Source organism: Enhydra lutris, unplaced genomic scaffold (assembly GCF_002288905.1).
Source record: "Enhydra lutris kenyoni isolate GAN:26980312 unplaced genomic scaffold, ASM228890v2 scaffoldscaffold113, whole genome shotgun sequence".
Lineage (NCBI taxonomy): Eukaryota > Metazoa > Chordata > Mammalia > Carnivora > Mustelidae > Enhydra > Enhydra lutris.
Window position 1 is genome coordinate 756,456 of NW_019154197.1, and position 19,976 is coordinate 776,431.

General features: G+C 45.0%; 1 protein-coding gene across 5 annotated transcripts in view; it reads left to right on the forward strand.

The window, feature by feature from the left end:
* Positions 1-19,976, forward strand: part of LOC111139701 (decaprenyl diphosphate synthase subunit 1) — a 54,810-nt gene that overhangs the window by 3,701 nt on the left and 31,133 nt on the right. For 2 of the 5 annotated variants that reach the window (XM_022492043.1, XM_022492044.1), the window contains 3 exons: positions 13,077-13,141; positions 13,570-13,690; positions 16,452-16,582. In XM_022492043.1, the coding sequence (XP_022347751.1) occupies positions 13,077-13,141; positions 13,570-13,690; positions 16,452-16,582 (317 nt within the window). Of the gene's footprint in view, positions 1-13,052; positions 13,142-13,569; positions 13,691-16,451; positions 16,583-19,976 lie in introns of those variants that run through there. The other 3 variants (XM_022492042.1, XM_022492045.1, XM_022492046.1) reach the window with 3 other exon arrangements.

Consider the following 19,976-nt stretch of genomic DNA (forward strand, 5'->3'; position numbering starts at 1 on the left):
CCCAGGATGCTGGGATCATGACCTGAGCCGAAGGCAGCTGCTTAACCAACTGAGCCACCCAGGCGTCCCTCAAATCACTATTTTCTTTTAAGATTTTATTTATGTATTTGACAGACAGAGATCACAAGTAGGCAGAGAGGTAGGCGGGGGTGGGGGGAGCAGGCTCCCTGCTGAGCAGAGAGCCCGACGTGGGGCTCGATCCCAGGACCCTGAGATCATGACCTGAGCTGAAGGCAGAGGCTTAACCCACTGAGCCACCCAGGCGCCCCAAATCACTATTTTTGTATCCTTTGGATAAATGCCTAGTAGTGCAATTGCTGGGTAGAAGTACCCGAGCTGTGTAATTTTAACTCTTCACCCCAAGTTAGAGGTTAGGTCTCAAACTAAGTATTACAATGAATTACTGAATTCATATGAACTAATAAAGGAAGGTGAAAGAAGCCCGTTAAATGGTAAAATCAAAAGAGAGGATTAAAACTTGGCTTTCTTGGGACATTATAAATGTTCTTATTGGTTTACTGAATATATAATGCTCTGGGGGAAATCCTGGAACCCAGCCGGTCTTCCTTGGCCACTGCCTGCCTGGCAAAGTCAATCTTTACTGTCACTTTAATATGTCTAAAGCAGTATGTGTTCACTAGAGAAAAATCAGAAAATAGAAGCCAAAAAAGGAATAAAAAAACCTCCCACAATCCTATTTATTCAAAATTAACTATTTTAATACCCTAGTTTATATGCTTTTAAACCCTGTTCTCTGTGTATCTTACTTATGCATGCATATATGTATAAATTCTTAGTGGGATCACAGAATATGTATGGTTTTGTGCATGCTTTTTTATATTTATTTATTTAGAGCACCCACGCCAGCCTGAGCAAGGGGAGGGATAGAGGAAGAGGGAGAGAAAGAATCAAAAGTAGACTCTGGGGGGGTGGGGAAGTAGACTCTGAGCTGAGCACAGAGCCCAATGCAGGACTTTATCCCACTACACAGAGATCATGACCTTGATGAGGTTTTGAAAAATAAGTGAAGTTCGGTGGGGTGCCAGTGACCAAGAAAGAATTCTTGAAACATCTTTGGTGCAAAATGATGGCTTATTAAAGCACAGGGATGGATCCTTGTGCAGAAAGAGCCGCTGCCCTGTGTGAGCATTGGCTGGTTCTGTACTATGGGGTTGGGGGGGGGAGGTAAGGAGAAAGGGCGGGTTTGAAAGAACTTTCATATGCTAAAGAGGACCTGCGGGATACCTGAGGCCTTGCCACTGTCAAGTTAAGGTTTTTCCTTTTAATAAGGCATTAACAATAGTGGAAGCTTCCTGGAGGAATGTCACACTCCTGCTGTCACACAGTCCCTATCAATGAGCTTTAGGTTTAGAAGAAATTTAACTTTATTTACATTTCCCTGTGCCTCAACCTCCCTCAATTTTAGGGAGGGGAGGAGGATGTTAGGGCCTCAGGAACAGAGTTACAGGTCTTTGGAAGTTAGGCCATTGGTAATAAAGCCTCTTCCTTGTAAATCACTAGGACGTTTGTAAACTGAGGGAGACTGAGGTCTTGCAGGCTTGTGATCTCTACGAGTTAACCATTTATTTTTCCCTCGGACAGCCAGGAGCGCCTGAGGAATGTCACATATACCCCATGGGGGGTGTTTTGTGGGGTGTCAGCTTCTGCTCTGTCCTCAGCTTGCCTTCTGTTCTCTCATTATTTCCCCCTAGACAATTTTAACCCTTAAATCTTTAAGGTTGTTGAAGGTCTCGTCTTCTGTAACTTCTACCTGTTGAATAGGGGCGTAGAGCTGTCCCTACCTATGGGTCAGTATTGGTGAGTTGCGGAATGTGTAGGGGAGTTACGGAAGAAGGAGGCAGCCGAATCTAGTGCTGACAGTGCAGAAGTATCTTTGTGAGTGGTCAGGATTATCTGTCGACGTGAAGTCATTGTAGCCACAGAGTCTGGGCATAAAGTAGAGAAACATTGCAGAAGGCAACACATTAAGATTAGTAAGGCTGTGAGAATGAGAAGTCCAACAAAGAGATCTTTAACCATCTTTAACCATTGACCATAATCCTCCTTTAAACCAGGAACTTCACTGAGAGAAAAAGAAGAAGGATTTTGTAGAGCCCCAACTGGGGTGTACACACAACATTCTGTTTTGGTAACTGCACATGTGTCACCCTGTGCTGCTGCTGGGACATCTAAGGCCATTTTATTTTGTAGGACTGCCTCGTGCATCTGTGTGATTTTCATATTAAGTGAGGAGATGCTATTTAGTGAATCACTGAGTGCCTTCATGGTACATATAGTAAGGGCATCTAAATGCCAAATGATATCCTCTAGCCCTACAGATGGAGCAAAAATGGGTTAAGTGAGCATACCATTTAAAAACAGATTGTGTCCATCTTTGCTTTAAATTGGGGAGATTAGCTGGAATAGTGCTGGTTTTAGTAATGTGTCCATGAATCCAGGCAAAAATACGGTGCGGTGACCTATCCATCGCGGTGGAAGCCGGGGCCACAGGTTAGTTCCACATATCCAGTGGGTTCCATTCGGAGCTGGCCATCGGATGCCGGGTCGCCTTGCCCTATCTGTAGCAAACCAGTCAGTAGCCCTGAGTACTGTTACTTGGGAACATGTTTAAACCAACTGTCACTTGTATTTTCAATAGGGGCATCTTACATCTGGTCGACTAGAATAAGCAAGATCCATAACCACTGAACAGTTTTGCTCTATAGAGAAGTACAATGGTCAGGTCCAGGCAGAAGGGTGACTAAGTTTAAAGTTTGACTGGTTTTATTTTTTATTTTTTTTAAAGATTTTATTTATTCATTTTACAGACAGATCACAAGTAGGCCGAGAAGCAGGCAGAGAGAGAGGTAGGGAAGCAGGCTCCCTGCTGAGCTGAGAGCCTGATGTGGGACTCAATCCCAGGACCCTGAGATCATGACCTGAGTCGAAGGCAGAGGCTTTAACCCACTGAGCCACCCAGGCACCCCAGTTTGACTGGTTTTAACTTTTACTTTAGGCATATCTATAAGCATAGCCTGGTATTTAGTAAATCAGCCTCCTGTCATCTCTTGGTGGCCTTTGGTCTCTAAGACACTCTGGACCTGGGACGCCTGGGTGGCTCAGTGGGTTAAGCTGCTGCCTTTGGCTCAGGTCATGATCTCAGGGTCCTGGGATCGAGTCCCGCATTGGGCTCTCTGCTCAGCAGGGAGCCTGCTTCCCCCCCCCCCCCCCCCCCCCCTCCCCCTCCATTTGTTATCTCTCTCTAAAAAAAAAATAAATAAAATCTTAAAAAAAAAAAAAAAAAAAGACACTCTGGACCTGCTGTGAAGTAATTACAGTCAGGAACTGTCCCATAGTGAGCTTCAGGCTCCTTTTACCCAAAGGGCGGTTCTCTGCTTAGCTGAAGACTTTCTTTGCAACTGTACCTCAGTAGAGTGGCTTCTGGGGTAAATATAACTAAGGAATAATATCATCTGGAAGACCTCTTTGTCGTAAAGCGTTAATATTCTAATTACCAAGGGTCACTGGCAAGCGGAAGAAAACTTGTCTCGGGAGATAAGGGCATCCCCAAGTGCACCATCCAATCCAGTCATAAAGGAAGTGGTGCCATCCATTACCTCCACAAGTCGGGAGTTAACCCTGCGGGGTGGGGTATGCCCTGGCTTTTAGGGAACGATTTCATCATCTTAGCCACACAGAATTGGCCAAGATGCTAGCTGAGTTATACAATTGTTGGGGAATTAATCCCATTTCCAGCTGTTTAATCATGTGCCATGGAGCGCTGTTTGTTTGTTTGTTTTTAATGTTTTCACCTTTTTTTTCTCTTATTTAAAAAAAATTATTTGATAGAAAAAGAACGAGAGAGGGAACACACTGGTAGGGGGAGTGGGAAAGGGAGAAGCAGGCTTCCTGCCGAGGAGAGAACCCGATTTGGGGCTCGATCCCAAAGACCCTGGGACCACGACCTAAGCTGAAGGTGGACGCTTAACGACTGAGCCACCCAGGGCCCCCCCTTTTTACATTTTATTTTTTCAGTGTTCCAAGATTAATTGTTTATGTACCCCGCCCAGTGCTCCATGCAGTACGTGCCCTCCTTAATACCCACCACCAGGCTCACCCATTTCTCCACCCCCTTCCCCTCCACAACCCTCAGTTTGTTTCTTTTTTTTTTAATTTTTTTTTTAAAGATTTTATTTATTTATTTGACAGAGAAAGATCACAAGTAGATGGAGAGGCAGGCAGAGAGAGAGAGAGAGGGAAGCAGGCTCTCCGCTGAGCAGAGAGCCCGATGCGGGACTCGATCCCAGGGACCTGAGATCATGACCTGAGCCGAAGGCAGCGGCTTAACCCACTGAGCCACCCAGGCGCCCCTCAGTTTGTTTCTTAAAGTCCACAGTCTCTCATGGTTCGTCTCCCCCTCCAATTTCCCCCAATTCACTTTTCCTTTCCTTCTCCTAATGTCCTCCGTGTAATTCCTTATGCTTCACAGTAAGTGAAACCATATAATTGACTCTCTCTGCCTGACTTACTTCACTCAGCATAATCTCCTCCAGTCCCGTCCATGTTGATACAAAAGTTGGGGATTCATCCTTTCTGATGGAGGCATAATACTCCATAGTGTATATGGACCACATCTTCTTTATCCATCCGTCTGTTGAAGGCATCTTGGTTCTTTCCACAGCTTGTCGACTGTGGCCATTGCTGCTATGAACACTGGGGTACAGATGGCCCTTCTTTTCACTATATCTGTTTCCTTGGGGTAAATACCCAGTAGTTCAATTGCAGGGTCATAGGGAAGCTCTATTTTTAATTTCTTAAGGAATCTCCACACTGTTCTCCAAAGTGGATGCACCAACTTGCATTCCCACCAACAGTGTAAGAGGGTTCCCCTTTCTCCACATCCTCTCCAACACTTGTTGTTTACTGTCTTGTCAATTTTGGCCATTCTAACTGGTGTAGTAAGGTGGTATTTCAATGTGGTTTTGATTTGAATCTCCCTGATGGCTAATGAAGATGAACATTTTTTCATGTGTCTGTTAGCCATTTGTACGTCTTCTTTGGAGAAGTGTCTCTTCGTGTCTTCTGCCCATTTTTTGACGTGATTATCTGTTTTGGGGGTGTTGAGTTTGAGGAGTCTTTATAGATCTTGGATATCAGCCCTTTGTCTGTAGTGTCAGTTGCGAATATCTTCTCCCATTCCGTGGGTTGTCTCTTTGTTTTGTTGACGGTTTCCTTGGCTATACAGAAGCTTTTTATCTTGATGAAGTCCCAAAAGTTCATTTTTGCTTTTGTTTCCTTTGCCTTTGGAGACATGTCTTGAAAGAAGTTGCTGTGGCTGATGTTGATGAGGTGACTGCTTATATTCTCCTCTAGGATTTTGATAGATTTCTGCCTCAAGTTGAGGTCTTTTATCCTTGTGAGTTTATCTTCGGGTATGGTGTAAGAGAATGGTCAAACTTCATTCTTCTATACATAGCTGATTTTCCCAGCATCATTTATTGAAGAGACTGTCTTTTTTCCATTGGATATTTTTTCCTGCTTTGTCGAAGATTATTTGACCATACTGTTGCGGGTTCATATCTGGACTCTCTACTCCGTTCCGTTGGTCTATGTGTCGCTTTTTGTGCTAGTACCATGCTGTCTTGGTGATTACAGCTTTGTAGTAAAGCTTGAAATCAGGCAGTGTGATGCTCCCAGCTTTTTCTTTTTCAACATTTCCCTAGCAATTCGGGGTCTTTTCTGGTTCCATACAAATTTTAGGATTGTTTGTTCCAGCACTTTGAAAAATGCTGGGGGAATTTTGATCGGGATGGCATTGAAAGTATAGATTGTTCTGGGCAGAATAAACAATGCTTATTCTTCCAATCCATGAGCATGGAATGCTTTTCCATTTTTTTGTGTCTTCTTCAATTTATTTCTTACGTACTGTAAGTTGCTTGAATACAGATCCTTTACCTCTGGTTAGGTTTATTTCAAGGTATCTTATGGTTCTTGGTGCTATAGTAAATGGAATCGATTCTCTAATTTCCTTTCTATGTTTTCAGTGTTAGTGTATAAGAAAGCAGCTGATTTCTGTGCATTGATTTTGTATCCTGCCACATCACTGAATTGCTATATGAGTTCTAGTAGTTTTGGGGGTGGAGTCTTTGGGCTTTCCATATAAAGTATCATGTCATCTGCAAAGAGAGAGTTTGACTTCTTTGTTGCCAATTTGAATACCTTTTATTTCTTTTTGTTGCCTGATTGCTGTTGCTAGGACTTCTAGTACTATGTTGAACAAGAGTGGCAAGAGAGGGCATCCTGTCGTGTTCCTGATCTCAGTGGGAAGACTGTCAGCTCTTCCCCATTGAGAATGATATTTGCTGTAGGTTTTTCATAGATTTTATGAAGTTGAGGAATGTTCCCTCTAAACCTATACTTTGAAGAGTTTTGATCAGGAACGGATGCTGTATTTTGTCAAATACTTTTTCTGCATCAATTGAGAGGACCATGTGGTTGTTTTCTCTTATTGAGTTGTTCTATCACATTGGTTGATTTGTCATGTTGAACCACCCTTGCATCTCAGGGGTAAATCCCACCTGGTCATGATGGATAATCTTTTAATGTGCTGTTAGATGCTGTTAGCTAGGATCTTGTTGAGAATCTTGAAGTCCATATTCATCAGGGATATTGGTCTGAAATTCTTTTTGATGGGGTCTTTGCCTGGTTTGGGGATCAGGGTAATGCTGGCTTCATAGAAAGAGTCTGGAAGTTTTCCTTCTGTTTCTATTTTTTTGAAACAGCTTCAGGAGAATAGGTATTATTTCTTCTTTGAATATGTGTTAGGATTCCCCAGGGAATCTGTCAGGTCCTGGGCTCTTGTTTTTTGGGAGGTTTTTGATCACTGCTTCAATCTCGTTATTAGATATTGGTCTATTCAGGTTGTCAATGTCTTCCTGTTTCACTCTTGGAAGTTTATACAATTCCAGGAATGCATCCATTTCTTCCACGTTTCTTAACTTATTGGCATATAACTGTTGATAATAATTTCTGATGATTGTTTCTGTTTCCTTGGTGTTAGTAATGTCTCCCCTATCATTCATACTTTTATTAATTTGAGTCCTCTCTCTTTTCTTCTGGATTAGTTTAGCCACTGGTTTATCGATCTTAGAAGTGACATTCTTTACACACCTGGTGAGGTTGCTAGGAACTCTGTATGTAAGCAAGTTATCATGCCAGCAGTACCAAGGGGCTTTATGGCTCCAGGTTTCATAAAGTCCACCTTAGTTCCTTTAAGCTGTCTGGTCATATTTGAGTCTATGCATGTCTTTCTTAAATAGGACATTCCAGTCAAAGCCTTGGTAGAATAACCAATGTTTCCAATGGTGTCCTGTTACAAGGAGAACAGATTCTTACTGAACTTACGCAAATAACTAGGATTGCCATGGAAGCAGGAATACTTACTGAGATCCTTTGAGTTTCAGAGGGTTCAGATAGAAAAGTTGAATGCTTTGATTTGTTTACAAATGACTATTTTTACATTTCTATAAGTCACAGATATCTTAAGAAAAAATTTCCTTAGTCTGGAAGAGCAAACATTAGAGAACCAGCAATGTTTCAAACAAGAGTCATGACACTATAATCTTTTAGTTTATTTAGTCCCATGTGACTAATGCTGTTTTAGTTTGAATGCAGCTTTAGTTAGTTCTGGAAATTCTTATCCATTTCAGTTTTAGGATTTCCAGTATATTGAATACTTGTATTTGTCCTAAAAGTCCTTTATAGGAATATCCTTGCAGATGAAACTCATTTTACAAGAGAATTAGAACAATTATAAATGACAAAAACGTAGAAAGGACATGGTTAAAGAGCTAATGAGATTTAAGTTTACAGCAAGAAATCTGTGACATGTAAGACTTCAATAATTAAAATATCTAGTGATGACCTTATTAAAACTTTAGGAATTACATAGAACCTCTAGAATAGTTATAGCATTTGCCCAGGTGTAACCCAAGGTGTATCATTTGTTTAGTAGTACTTCCTAAGTGACCTAGCATACCAACGAAAAGGGTTACTGAGTCAAAGAGACTTCATATAAAATTTAAATCTTGTGAAAACTTGTTAAAACCTTAGAAAGTTTTAAAGGACATGCCTAAATAGGAATAGGGATGTTAAAGACCTGATACAGGCAAAATATAGAAAATGGTTTTTTTGGACAGGTCAAGAGAAAACTTTATATTTTCTACTTAACAGCAGATCAGTTAATTTAAGAAAACTTTGTCTTTTTGAACAGACAAAAGGCAGACTTTCAATCTTATACCAGTGTACTTTAAAATCTGCTTATTTCGATCTTAGTCCGTCCTGACCACACCTAAAATTCTGTTCCAAAGTTTTCCCTCCATAAACCTTCTTCAACTTTCCTTTGCATTCTGATTTTGTCCCCAGCCATTTTTTCTCCAAACAACCAGTCTCATTTAGGACAAGATTACCTTCTACCTTTAACAAAAATAAATTCCCATTCCTTATATCTTTCTTACGTATCTCCTACTGTTCCACATACAGAGTTGTTTCCCTTATTTCCATCAGTCTTAGTTGCAGTTAGCGGAATTCTGCACTCTTAGAAACCGTAGTCTCCAGTGAAGACGGAGGAGTAACCAATTGCAAACTGTTCCACCAGAATTTTTTAGATGACAAATTTGCCATCAGTTAAAGCACAAAGCATGTTTACCAACAGATTTAAACATCCTTAGTTCTGTGCAATAAGTCCAAAGCACAAACCTATGTCCAGTCCAGTCATTAATGATTTAGCACTTTATCCTGTTTGGGAAAGATCCAGATGTCCAATGAATGTAATTCCATTTATCATTCAAGCAGAACTTTAAAGTTTCAGGTTACCAAAGACTTTGAAAGCTATCTTAAACATTACCCATGAAAACTTTGAGACAGACAACTAACCATCAGTTTAGTCATTTTGCTAACAAATTTCAACAGATAACATGAGGTTATTTGACCTTCAGTAAAACTCGACAGAGTAAGTTTCACCTTTAGTGCTGATAACTTTAGAGACATATCTATCTTAATTACACCAACAGACTTAACTTGGTTCAAATACTGTTTTATGTTCCACCTGGGCCCCCTGCCATTTTTAATGTTTACCTGAGACACGGGTGGGGAGATCTGGAGTGGGAGGTGTTAGGTCAAGGGGGTGCTCTTCTCGCTCCCTGACCGCGAAGAGACGGGGAGCTGTGGTGCAGGAGGCGCCGAGGATGGTGTAGAGGCCGGTCATGCAGGCCGCACCCAAGGTGGTGCAGGAACAGAAGGGGACACAGAGGAGACAAAGTGCCACCAGAAGGCAGGGAAAGGGTTCCCGGTTTTAGAGCTCATCAGCTCCAGCAGAGGAGCAGACGCCATGTTTTCCCGCCAACAACGGGGGTTGGTGGGCAGTGTTTAGGCAGTCCATGTCGGGCCAGAGAAGACAGGGAATTTCCCCAAAACAAAGGGAATTTTGGCAGCTGCTTGGGAATGTTCCTTAAAGTCCCCGTCCCGAGGGAAACCAACCACGGTTGCTGCCAGTCACAGCCATTCACCAGGGAAGTGAGGGAGGGAGAAGCCCCACATCTATTAGGAGGAACAGAGACAAAGTCAGAGTCCCCTTTGCTAGGGATGGCCTATGTATCCTCCAGCAGCCTGGGTTTACCAGGAGGAGGCTTAGTTAGATAATTATCATCCAAATGTCAAGAGGGGGTTTACTAGCCAGACATACTCAGGCAAACACATTCTGCAAGACATCCTTAGGTCAGGGTCTTGGTGCAGAGGAGTGAAGTTCCCCTAGGTCCATTTGCCGTGTTTCCTGCAGAGGAGATCTGACTGATAGATCCCACCGAGGCCATGCAGTGTTCCAGGAGCTCAGTCCTTTCCTAAGTTTTGCAATGCAGTTTGCTTCCGGTGGGTTAAAAGGCACCCCACGGTAGAGTCCCGGGGAACCGAAGAAGCCTTCCGAGGCCATGCTCCCAGAAAAGTAAAGAAGGTCCGTTACCAAATCCCCCCCGACTCCTGGCTGGCGTCTCACGCAGGATATGTCAGAGGTTCCCATGTGTCAGAAGCAATGGGAGGTGTCCCTCAAACAAGACACCACTATTGAGCACAATTCTGCACAATTCTGCCTTCCCGTGAAGGCATTCCTGTTGTAAAAGGCCCTGGAGGGGTGCCAGCATCCCTCCCCTTCCCGTCGCATCCTAGGCTACAGATGGATGCCTGGTGAATGGACCAAGTTACTGTGCCGTCCTATATTCTGGACATTGTGTTATTGCCCTGCCATTTTTAACCCATGGAAAATACTAGAAAAGTTTTACAAGGGGAAAATACCCAATTTTGTAGCTTTAAGTAATTAGTAGAGGACACTGACAAGAAAGAGTAAAGATGGAAATCCATCATGGTCTAAGTGACATTCCAACACATGTGGTCCTGACAGCCAACTTCTCTAGGTAACGTCCCGGTTGGGTTTTAATTCAGTCGGGTACTGGTTTTGGCCAGCTCCCAGTGGAGGGCCTGTGGCCGGAAGTGGCTAGACCAGGGTTGTGAAGGGGATCACATTAGATCAGGAGGAAACCTCACACGGGAGTCTTAAGATTGGCAGCCATCCTGGTGACTTAGGTGGCCGTCCCGTGCCCAGGACAGACAAGTTTGTATAAGAACAGCAACAAAGAGAGGGCCTCAAGCTTCTGGGTCTTATTACCATTCCAGTCAGGGTACTGACTTCCAGCCGGGAGGCAGACTTTCTCCTCCCCGCAGAGTAGCCACGGGCTAGAGGATTACAGCCCTAGCAATTGACATGAAAGTGTTCCATTAAGACCATAATTCTTGAAGGGCCCCTGAAATGAGAGTAAAGGAAGAGGAAAGCAAATACTCTCCAATTTTGCAGGGAAGCTCAGACTCCAGATGTAAAAAGACTCAAAGCCACACCTTCGGGCGCCATATGATGAAGTTCTAGAACATAGGTGAGGTCCGGAGCTGACGACCAAGAAGGAATTCTTGAGACATCTTTGGTGCAAAATGGTGGTTTATTAAAGCACGGGGACGGACCCTTGGGCAGAAAGAGCTGTTGTTCTGGGGGTGAGAGCAGTGGCTGGTTATATACTTTGGGGGATTGGGGGAGGTAAGGAGAAAGGGCGGGTTTGAAAGAACTTTCATATGGTAAGAGGACCTGCGGGATACCTGAGGCCTTGCCACTGTCAAGTTAAGGTTTTTCCTTTTAGTAAGGCATTAACAGTAAAATAGTTGGGAGCTTCCTGGAGGAATGTCACACTCCTGCTGTCACACAGTCCCTATCAATGAGCTTTAGGTTTAGAAGAAATTTAACTTTATTTACATTTCCCTGTGCCTCAACCTCCCTCAATTTTAGGGAGGGGAGGAGGATGTTAGGGCCTCAGGAACAGAGTTACGGGTCTTTGAAGTTAGGCCATTGGTAAGAAAGCCTCTTCCTTGTAAATCACTAGGACATTTGTAAACTGAGGGAGACTGAGGTCTTGCAGGCTTGTGATCTCTACGAGTTAACCATTTATTTTTCCCTCAGACAGCCAGGAGCGCCTGAGGAATGTCACATATACACCATGGGTTTTGTGGGGTGTCGGCGTCTGCTCTGTCCTCAGCTTGCCTTCTGTTCCCTCATCAACCTGAGCCATAATCTAGAGTCAAGGCTCTACCGACTGAGCCACCCAGGCGCCCCTTGCTTTTTTCTTTTGATATATTGTCAACATATCTGTATATCAGTTTTTCAGACATGACTTTTCTGAGTTTCAAGTTCCCCAGCTATATAAAGAGACAAGTAGTTGTGAGGGTCAAATAGTGTAAAAAGCACATTGTAAGACTTGATTACAAATAGAGCAGATTTGTTTTATCTTTCTTGGGCTGAATTCTTCCTTTTTTGTCAAAATACTTTCTTCAGATACAGAGCCCTTACCACATTAATTTAGTAAATCAGTAAATTTTTTTAAAGTACCCTCTACTCCCAAGGTCAGGCTCAAACTCATGACCCCAAGATCTAGAGTCGCATGTTTCACCAACTGAGCCAATAAATAAGTAATTTTTGAAATGACTGTGTGCCTGCATTCTTTAAGACTGGAAGTCTCAGGGCACCTGGGTGGCTCAGATGGTTAAGCGTCTGGCTTCAGCTCAGGTCATGATCCCAGGGTCCTGAGATCAATCCCCACATCAGGTTCCCTGCTCAGTAGAGAGGCTGCTTCTCCTCCCGCTGCCTGCCTCTCTGCCTACTTGTGCTCTCTCTCTCTCTCTCAAATAAATAAATTCTTAAAAAATAAAAAATAAAAAATAAAAAGACGGGCAGTCTCTGTGTTTGGTCCGCAGTGCCTGTCACATTTCCTGGCCCATAGTCGTACTCAGTAATCATTGGAACTAATATTTGTCACCATCTCTGAATCTTTTAGTAGTCTTCTGTTCTTGATCTCCAATATTCTCAAAACGTGCTGCTAAGCTTGCTTATTTTTGAATGTTACTGATCAAAAAGTAGCATTTCCAAGTCTGTTTGGGAACAATAACTTAAAATAGGTCGTGTTTATGTATAAATGTAAATTCATTCTTCATTGAAATCTTCCTTTTTACCATCTGGTCTGATGCTTGGGGGAACTGGATTACTCTTTGTTTTCAACTGGTTTAAGAATGTATAAGAATGTAAATAGCATTACTGTTCTCTGACCAGTCTTCGTTAAGGAGAAGGAGATTGTTTGAAAACCAGCTTTTCAAGTCTGAAAAGCTAGATAGGAATATGGAAACTATGCTCTGGAGAAAAAGATAGATGACAGATGTGTTTTTTTCCTTATATTTTCTGTAATGACAAATACTGCTTTTGTAGTAAGGAAACTTTTTATTACGTTTCTAGAGTTTGCAACCCACCTACAAAGGGACAACTAAAAGATAAAGATTATGAAAAAGATAAAGATTAAATTTATTATGAGTTCATATTACATGTAAATAATTTTATTATGAATTCTATGAATTATGAATCTGTTTATTTTTTCTGGCATTATAAACACATTATTCATGAATATTCTTACAAGTTTCTTAATGCTTTTATTTTACAGATGCCCTATTTTAATCTTGTGAAGAGTTTAACATCTGCTTTTCCAAATAGGTATAGTATGTCACGGTACGTTTATGATCTGTGTTACAACTGCTAAAATTATTAGCTATATTGCCAGTAAATTTCTGTTCTGAATCGTGGTGGGCTAGTCCAGCAAATTGAGTATTTAGGTTAACTAAGTGACACAGTGTCTGCTCTGTGTGCCCTCTGTCTTTTCAAAAAATGGGAATGGAATAAAATTTAAACCCAGAACACAGTAAGCTAGGTTCATCTTTGATTTTGTAGGTTCTCAAGGTGTCCTGAGTATAAAAATAAACTATTCCTATATTGTTGAGCAAGAAGAGAACTCCGTGTGTTTTTCTAAATCATAATGACCATTTTGGATTCGTGCTCAACTTCCAGCAAGTAGATGTGTATATAATTCTCACTTGGAAATGAAATTATCTCACTTAGTAAAACTCACCTAACGTGGCGTGCGTTTGGGCTTGACCCAGGTTCCATCACTCGACGTCCGCCGCGTGCTGTCATAGCAGAACACAGAGTGGGGAGCAGTACAGCGATCCTTTCAAACTCGGCTGGAGAGACTTGAACGGTCTGTATGAGGACATTAGAAAGGTAAGCCCGCTCGGTTTGACTGTGCTCGAAGTCGTGCTGGTTTCTGAGACCGGTGAACAGACAACGCAGGTGTTCAGACTGGTGCTGCGCCGTCGCGGACTTGGTTCACGGGCGTGCAGGGTCCCATGTTACTGAGCAGTAAGGGGGTCGGAGGGGTGTGGAGGGCGCAGGGCGCTTCACCACCCACAGCGAGGTTACTGCAGAGTTGGGGAACTGAGAAAATAGACACGCAGCCCTGCTTAGCCTCTCCTGTCCCTTACCCTGTCCGGGCGTGGTGAGGCGCTGAAGGTCCGTTCCAGGCTGCCCCAAATTGGGCTTTCTCCGTTAACCGCATTTTCCCCCCAAACTTTTGGTGGCTTCTCCACTGCTGCCCAGACGTGTTCAGTTGCCCCTCATCAGCTTCCTTCCCCTCTCAAGGTTGTCCGCGTTGCCCCCCAAACCCGCACTCCGCTCTCCTGCTCTCCTGGCAACACCACTTTGTGCCTGAGTGACCCCGGGCGAGGCCTGGAGGAGCCGCTCCCTGGCCACCTGCTGTGTCTACAAGGCGGCTTGCGCCCGTCTGTGCCCGGCTCTCCTCCTCCCCGGTGAAGTAAATGTTCCCTCTGTTCCAGCTCGGTCCCGTGCCCTTTGCCTCCTCGGTGCCTTAGGAAGGACTCTCGTGGTTGCCCGTTCGCTCTCCTTCATCTGCAGCTCTCCCTCTCCGTGTCTCTCACATCTCTTGTCGCTTCTCTCCTTTGTTCGAGTTCATCCTTCCAGGGACCGTCCCTTGACCCGTGTGCCCCCTTCCCTTCCAGTATTCTCTGCCTCTTCATGCTTCCTCCGCTGTCATCACCGTGCCTGCCTCCCCAGCCTCTCCCCTGAAACTCCCTTTGCCAGCCCGTAGCTTCCAGAGCTCTTTCTGCTAAAGCCAGTGGACCCTGCAGTTCTGTCTCCCTTGACGCTGTTGACTGCTGGGCGCTGTTGACCGCCCCCCACCGCCTGGAAGACTTCCTTGGCTTCTGCCCCTTTCTGGTTCTCCTGAGTCTTAGGCCATCCTTCAGTCCGCTTCCTGGTTTCCTCTCTGTCCCCTCCTCACTCTCTTTGATTTTGCCCTTCCTTTGGGTTCTTTCTGTTCCCTCTTGTCTCTGTGTCCTCAGTTTACCCACCCCCACACTTAGGATCCCCACATAATACGTCTGTTCCACATTGAATTGTCTATCTTAAAACCATGCATCTAACTGTCGGGGCAAGTCTGTGGAGGGCCTATGGCTGTCTCCCCGTGACATACCTGAAACGCTGGTTTCCTCCCCTAATCTTTGTTTCAAGTTTTTCCTGCTATTGAAGGCAGCACGCGGGAACCTGGGCGGGATCCTAGAATTGTTCCTCTCCTGCATCCTCCTGGCTGGTCTCTTGCTGTCAGTTCCCCAGTTTATGTCTGTCCGCGCCCCTTTCTTTGACCCCGCCAGAGTCCCTCTCCCACCTGCCTCTCCTGCACCAGCCGTGCCCCTTTGTGCTCCGGGAGGGGAGACACAGTCACTGTAGGGCCAGCACCTGTCCCACTGTGTAGTGTGCCTACTGTGTTCCTTCTCCCCAGCCACATGGAGCTCCTCAGAGGCAGGGGCTGTCTTATTTTTCTTTGTAACCTCTGCACTTACTACCGTGCTTAGCACTGAAGTCAGTATTTTGGGGACTTAAAGACTGGCCCAGCTGCACCAGGTTCACCTGAGTCTGGCCGAGGGTCCTCTGGGGCTGTTCTTAGCTCCTGTTGCTGTGGGGAATTGAGCTATGATTCATTCTAGCAGGTCCTTGAGAGGCACATACAGCAAACACACGTCCATCACTTAGAAGGTCACCTTCCCCTTCATGAATCAAAATCCTCCTTACTTAGTTCTATGTCAAAGCTTCTATCCTCCTTTAAATATTTGGTTTTCTAGCCCACACTGATTTCTCCCCTCTCCGAACCTTTACTGCATTTATTTTAATTTACTGCATTTAGGGGCGCCTAGGTGGCTCAGTCAGTTAAGTGTCTGCCTTTAGCTTAGGTTATGATCCCAGGATCCTGGGATCGAACCCCACATCAGGCTCCTTGCTCATCAGAAAGCCTGCTTCTCCCTCTCTCTCTCTCTCTCTCTCTCTCTGCTTGTGCTCTCTCTCTCATTCTGTCTGATATCAATAAATACTGTATCTTTAAAAAAAAATGTATTGCATTTAATTTAATTATGCCATTGCTCAAGTTACCACTCAGAACATTTATGTTTTTTTTTTAAATGTTTCTTCCCAACTCGGTTCTAAGTTCCTGACAATCGGCAAACTCTCTTCAACTTCCTCTGTGAACTTTGGACACATCCGGCTGAGCCAGGCACAGCTTTGCCTCCATACCCCAGTCACCCCCTTAACTGCCGCCTCATTGGCTCCCACGCTGCTCATCTTTGTCTCTCTCCTCCATCTTCCAAGCGACTACCAGCCTCTGTTCCTTTTTTGTCCCTGGGCCACCTAGTGCTTTCCTGTTCCTCCCTGGAGTCTGTCAGAGTCTTTGGGGTCGCCCTAGGCCTTTGGGCACTCGGGCAGGCCAGGCATCGCCTGCGCCCCAACTGTAGGGCAGCCAAGCCAGGTTTATGGCCTTAAATGTTGGAACCTTTTCCAACGGAGTGTTGAATTTCTCGAGTGAAATGAGTGTGCTGAGGATAAGCGAGCACACTGAGATCAAATCAGTTTTGTAGAAGAAATCCTGTTGCCTTTTTTGCTATCATGATGCCGTATTGACACAGAAACTTCATTTCAGGAACTACTCATATCTACAACAGAACTTAAGGAAATGTCTGAATACTACTTTGATGGAAAAGGAAAAGCCTTTCGACCAATTATCGTGGTGCTAATGGCCCGGGCGTGTAATATTCATCATAATAATTCCCGGTGAGTTATTTACTTTCACTCCTCTGTCATTTTCATATTTGGCAAATCTTCCTTCCCAAGCTTGCCGTTTAGTTCCAGATGAAGAGGTAGCATTTATCTTAGAATTCACTTTGGTGAGTAGTTTCTGGCTTGGAGTCCCCAAAGTGGCCTGGTCTGGGCATCTTCCCTTTCCACACTTTTTAATGTCTTAGAAGAACAACTTCAGTGCAGGTAAATGTGTTGAAAAGAATTAAAAGCCATAGTTAGTTTCCTCACCCCGAAGTAAAGAACAGCAGGGTGCGGTGCGTACATACGTGTAATCATTTATATACCTGGGGCCATTAGTCCAAAGGTTAATCATTATGAAGTCCTGAGCCACATGCCCACGCCCTAAGGGTCTGCCTTCCTGCGGCCTTCCGAAGTTTGCCAAAGAAAACTCTTTGAAGAAGAAGGCATTTTGACTTTTGGTCCTCAGCTGTGTTTTGAATATCTATAAAATTTTTGAATATTAAAACAACTGTATTCAAGGAAATCTTAAAAAAAAGATTGACCCTTGACCTTATGCAGCCGTCTCTGCCACTCCTCTTCCCCTCTCTTGTATTCAGTCATTCTCTGGGTACCTGTGATTCTGTGTTCTGCTTTCCCGACTCACCCGTTTTCTCTCTTGATGGCGTTGCTAGACTGAATTCATAGTCGTTTGTTTCACATGGTGTGATCTGCTGACGGAAATTCCCGTGCAGCATAACATACTCGAATGTCTCCCTAGTGTGGCATGTTTGTATTGTGTTCCTTCTTCTCAGGGGAGCACACTTTAAGGAAAGCCTCAGGGAGTGTCAGAGGTCGCCTGTGAGCAGCTCTCCTCTCCGCCTTTGTTCCCTGCTGCTGTGACTCCAGCTCCAGCACTCGCCACCACCTCAGGGTGCCTCCGACAACACCTCCACCCCCTCTACTCCCCGCCGGGGCCCAGACTCCCGGAACATAGTTGGAACAGACAGTGAGCTCTCGGGACCATGTGCACTTCACCTGGGAGGCAGAACCGCAGAAATGAACCAAACTGGAAATAGCTCTCACACCAGCTAAAGCAGGGTTCTCAGCCTTGACGTTTTAGGCCAGATGATTCTTGGTGCGAGGGCCGTGCTGTGTATCCTAGATGTTCTGCGGAGCCTCTGGCCTCTGCCCAGGGCCTGCCGGTAGCACCGCACCCACCCCCACCAAGCTGATGACAACCAAAAATGTCTCCAGACATTGCCGGTTGTCCCCTGGGGAGTAAAACCATCCCTGGTTCGGAACCACTGGTCTAGAGAGAGTGTGTGTTTATATTTTAATTTCTCAGATTAATGTGTAATACAGTCCATTACCATCAGAGGTGACATGGGAAGTAAGACATCCTCCTGCATTGCTTTAAATCCTCCCCACTCTTATCCCCATGGTTGCAAGTGCTTTCAGTTTGCCTTGCTAAAACTCTATAAACTTGGTTGCAGAAAACATGGGAGGATATAACACTACAAAGTCATTGCTAGAGGAAAAAGTAAGTTCAGGGGCATCTGGGTAGCTCAGTCAGTTGAGCGTTCTACTCCTGATTTCAGCTCAGGTCACAGTCTCGGGTCACGGGTCTCAGGTTGCAGGATCGAGTCCCTCATCCGGCTCTGTGCTCAGCCGGGAGTCTGCTTCAGATTCTCTCTCTCCCTCTGCCCCTCCCCCTGCTCGCTCTACCCCCTCTCAAATAAATAATGCTTAAAAAAAAAGTGAGTTCAAGGGCGCCTGACTGGCTCAGTCAGTAGAGCATGTGACTCTTGATTTTGGGGTTGTGAGTTCAAGCCCCTTGTTGGGGGTAGAATTTACTTGAGTAAAAGGAAAAGTAAGTTGAACACTGGTCCTTTTGGGATAATTTAGCTGCGGCCTCATACCCCTATAAGGGCTGGGAGGAAGGCCCAGTACAGAGGCAGAGCTGCGGCGGTGGCGTGCATTTGATTGAGTGGTACCCTGCGCGTCATTCTCTGAGCCCAGCTTCTGGGGAATACTTGCTTCCTAAGAGCCCTTTTGAATCAGGCTGTGAATTGGCTAAATATCTAGCTGTTACTTCCATGCCTCTTAAAGCAAGAAGGGACACGGGGACAGGGTGGGGAAGCTTCTGGAGACCTGGGCTGTTTCCGGTTTTGCTTGCTGAGGAAGACTTAGAACAGCATTAGAACAGCACGGATGAAAGGGAGCTAGAGATTCAGGGGTGGGACCTCACCGAGCCTCTGGTTCTGGCCAGCGCCCCCACCCCGGGGACACCAGAACCCATTCCAGTCCTTCATCTGCTTGCTCGCTGCGGATGGCAGAATTGAGAGATCCCTGCTCTTTGGTCTCACCGTCAAAAGTTTGAAGGCTTCTGTATGGCTTATCAGCTATCATCTTCTCGTTTGTGAAATGTCTATTATGTAGGTCAGTGATAATCCTAGAGGGGATTTTAGAAAACCTAATAGAACAGATACCTACGAAATAGCAAGGGAGGAAACTACTTTTAATTGATTTTCCTTTTTCCCTTACTAAGCTTTTCAGTGGTCTGTTAAATATTCCTTGCCAGATTACTAGGACTTCTTAACCTGAGGTCCATGACAGTTATGAGGGTGTGTGGGTCCCTTAGAATTGTATGCGGAGTTTTTTGTGTGTTTGCATTTTGGGGGGGAAGGAAATCAGAACCTCATAATATATTCTCCCAAGGTAATATGGCCCCAAAGCGCTTAAGACTCCATCTTTATATTTCTGTTGTATCGTGATGACCCAGTATCTGGGCAGGTAGAGGAGGAACACACAAACAAAAAGACTCAAACTTGAAAGGTCCAGAAAACAGCTGTCGTGGTTCTGAGATGCGCCGCTTCGCTCCTCCTGCAGTGAAGGACTCCGTGCTGGACCGGGTCTTGTTGGCAAGGAACCTTCAGTTCTTAGCCTCTTGGAGGATCACGTCGGCTGCAGCAAATCCTGTCTCCAGAGCCGGCCCACATGCAGGCCTGAGAGAGGAGGGGGCGTTCTGGCTCCAGTGCAGACCGTGGACAGGCCCGCCTCGCAGCAGAAACTCCTTCATCTGCACAGTTCCGTTTCCTTCTCTCCCTCCCCCAGCATTTGATCCCAAGGACAATCCTGAGTCAGACACTTGAAACTTCATAGTCTGCTTCCCAGAGAGCCCAGCATGCTCCAGAGTTCAGCAAACTCACTGTAGGGCAGGACTGACTTTATCAAAGAATCTAGATCAGAAATGAGCTTTCGAGTCAAGAGCCGTCTGTAAGATCGCTGTCGTCACTGAACGCGGTACAGCTGTGGTGTCTGATCCTTGTCAGACAAGCCAGACCCCCTGCTCGGAAGCCACATCCGAGGGACCCGCTCTTGCCCTCGGTCTCGACCCCAGCCGTTCCTGTGCGGAAGTCTTCCGGCC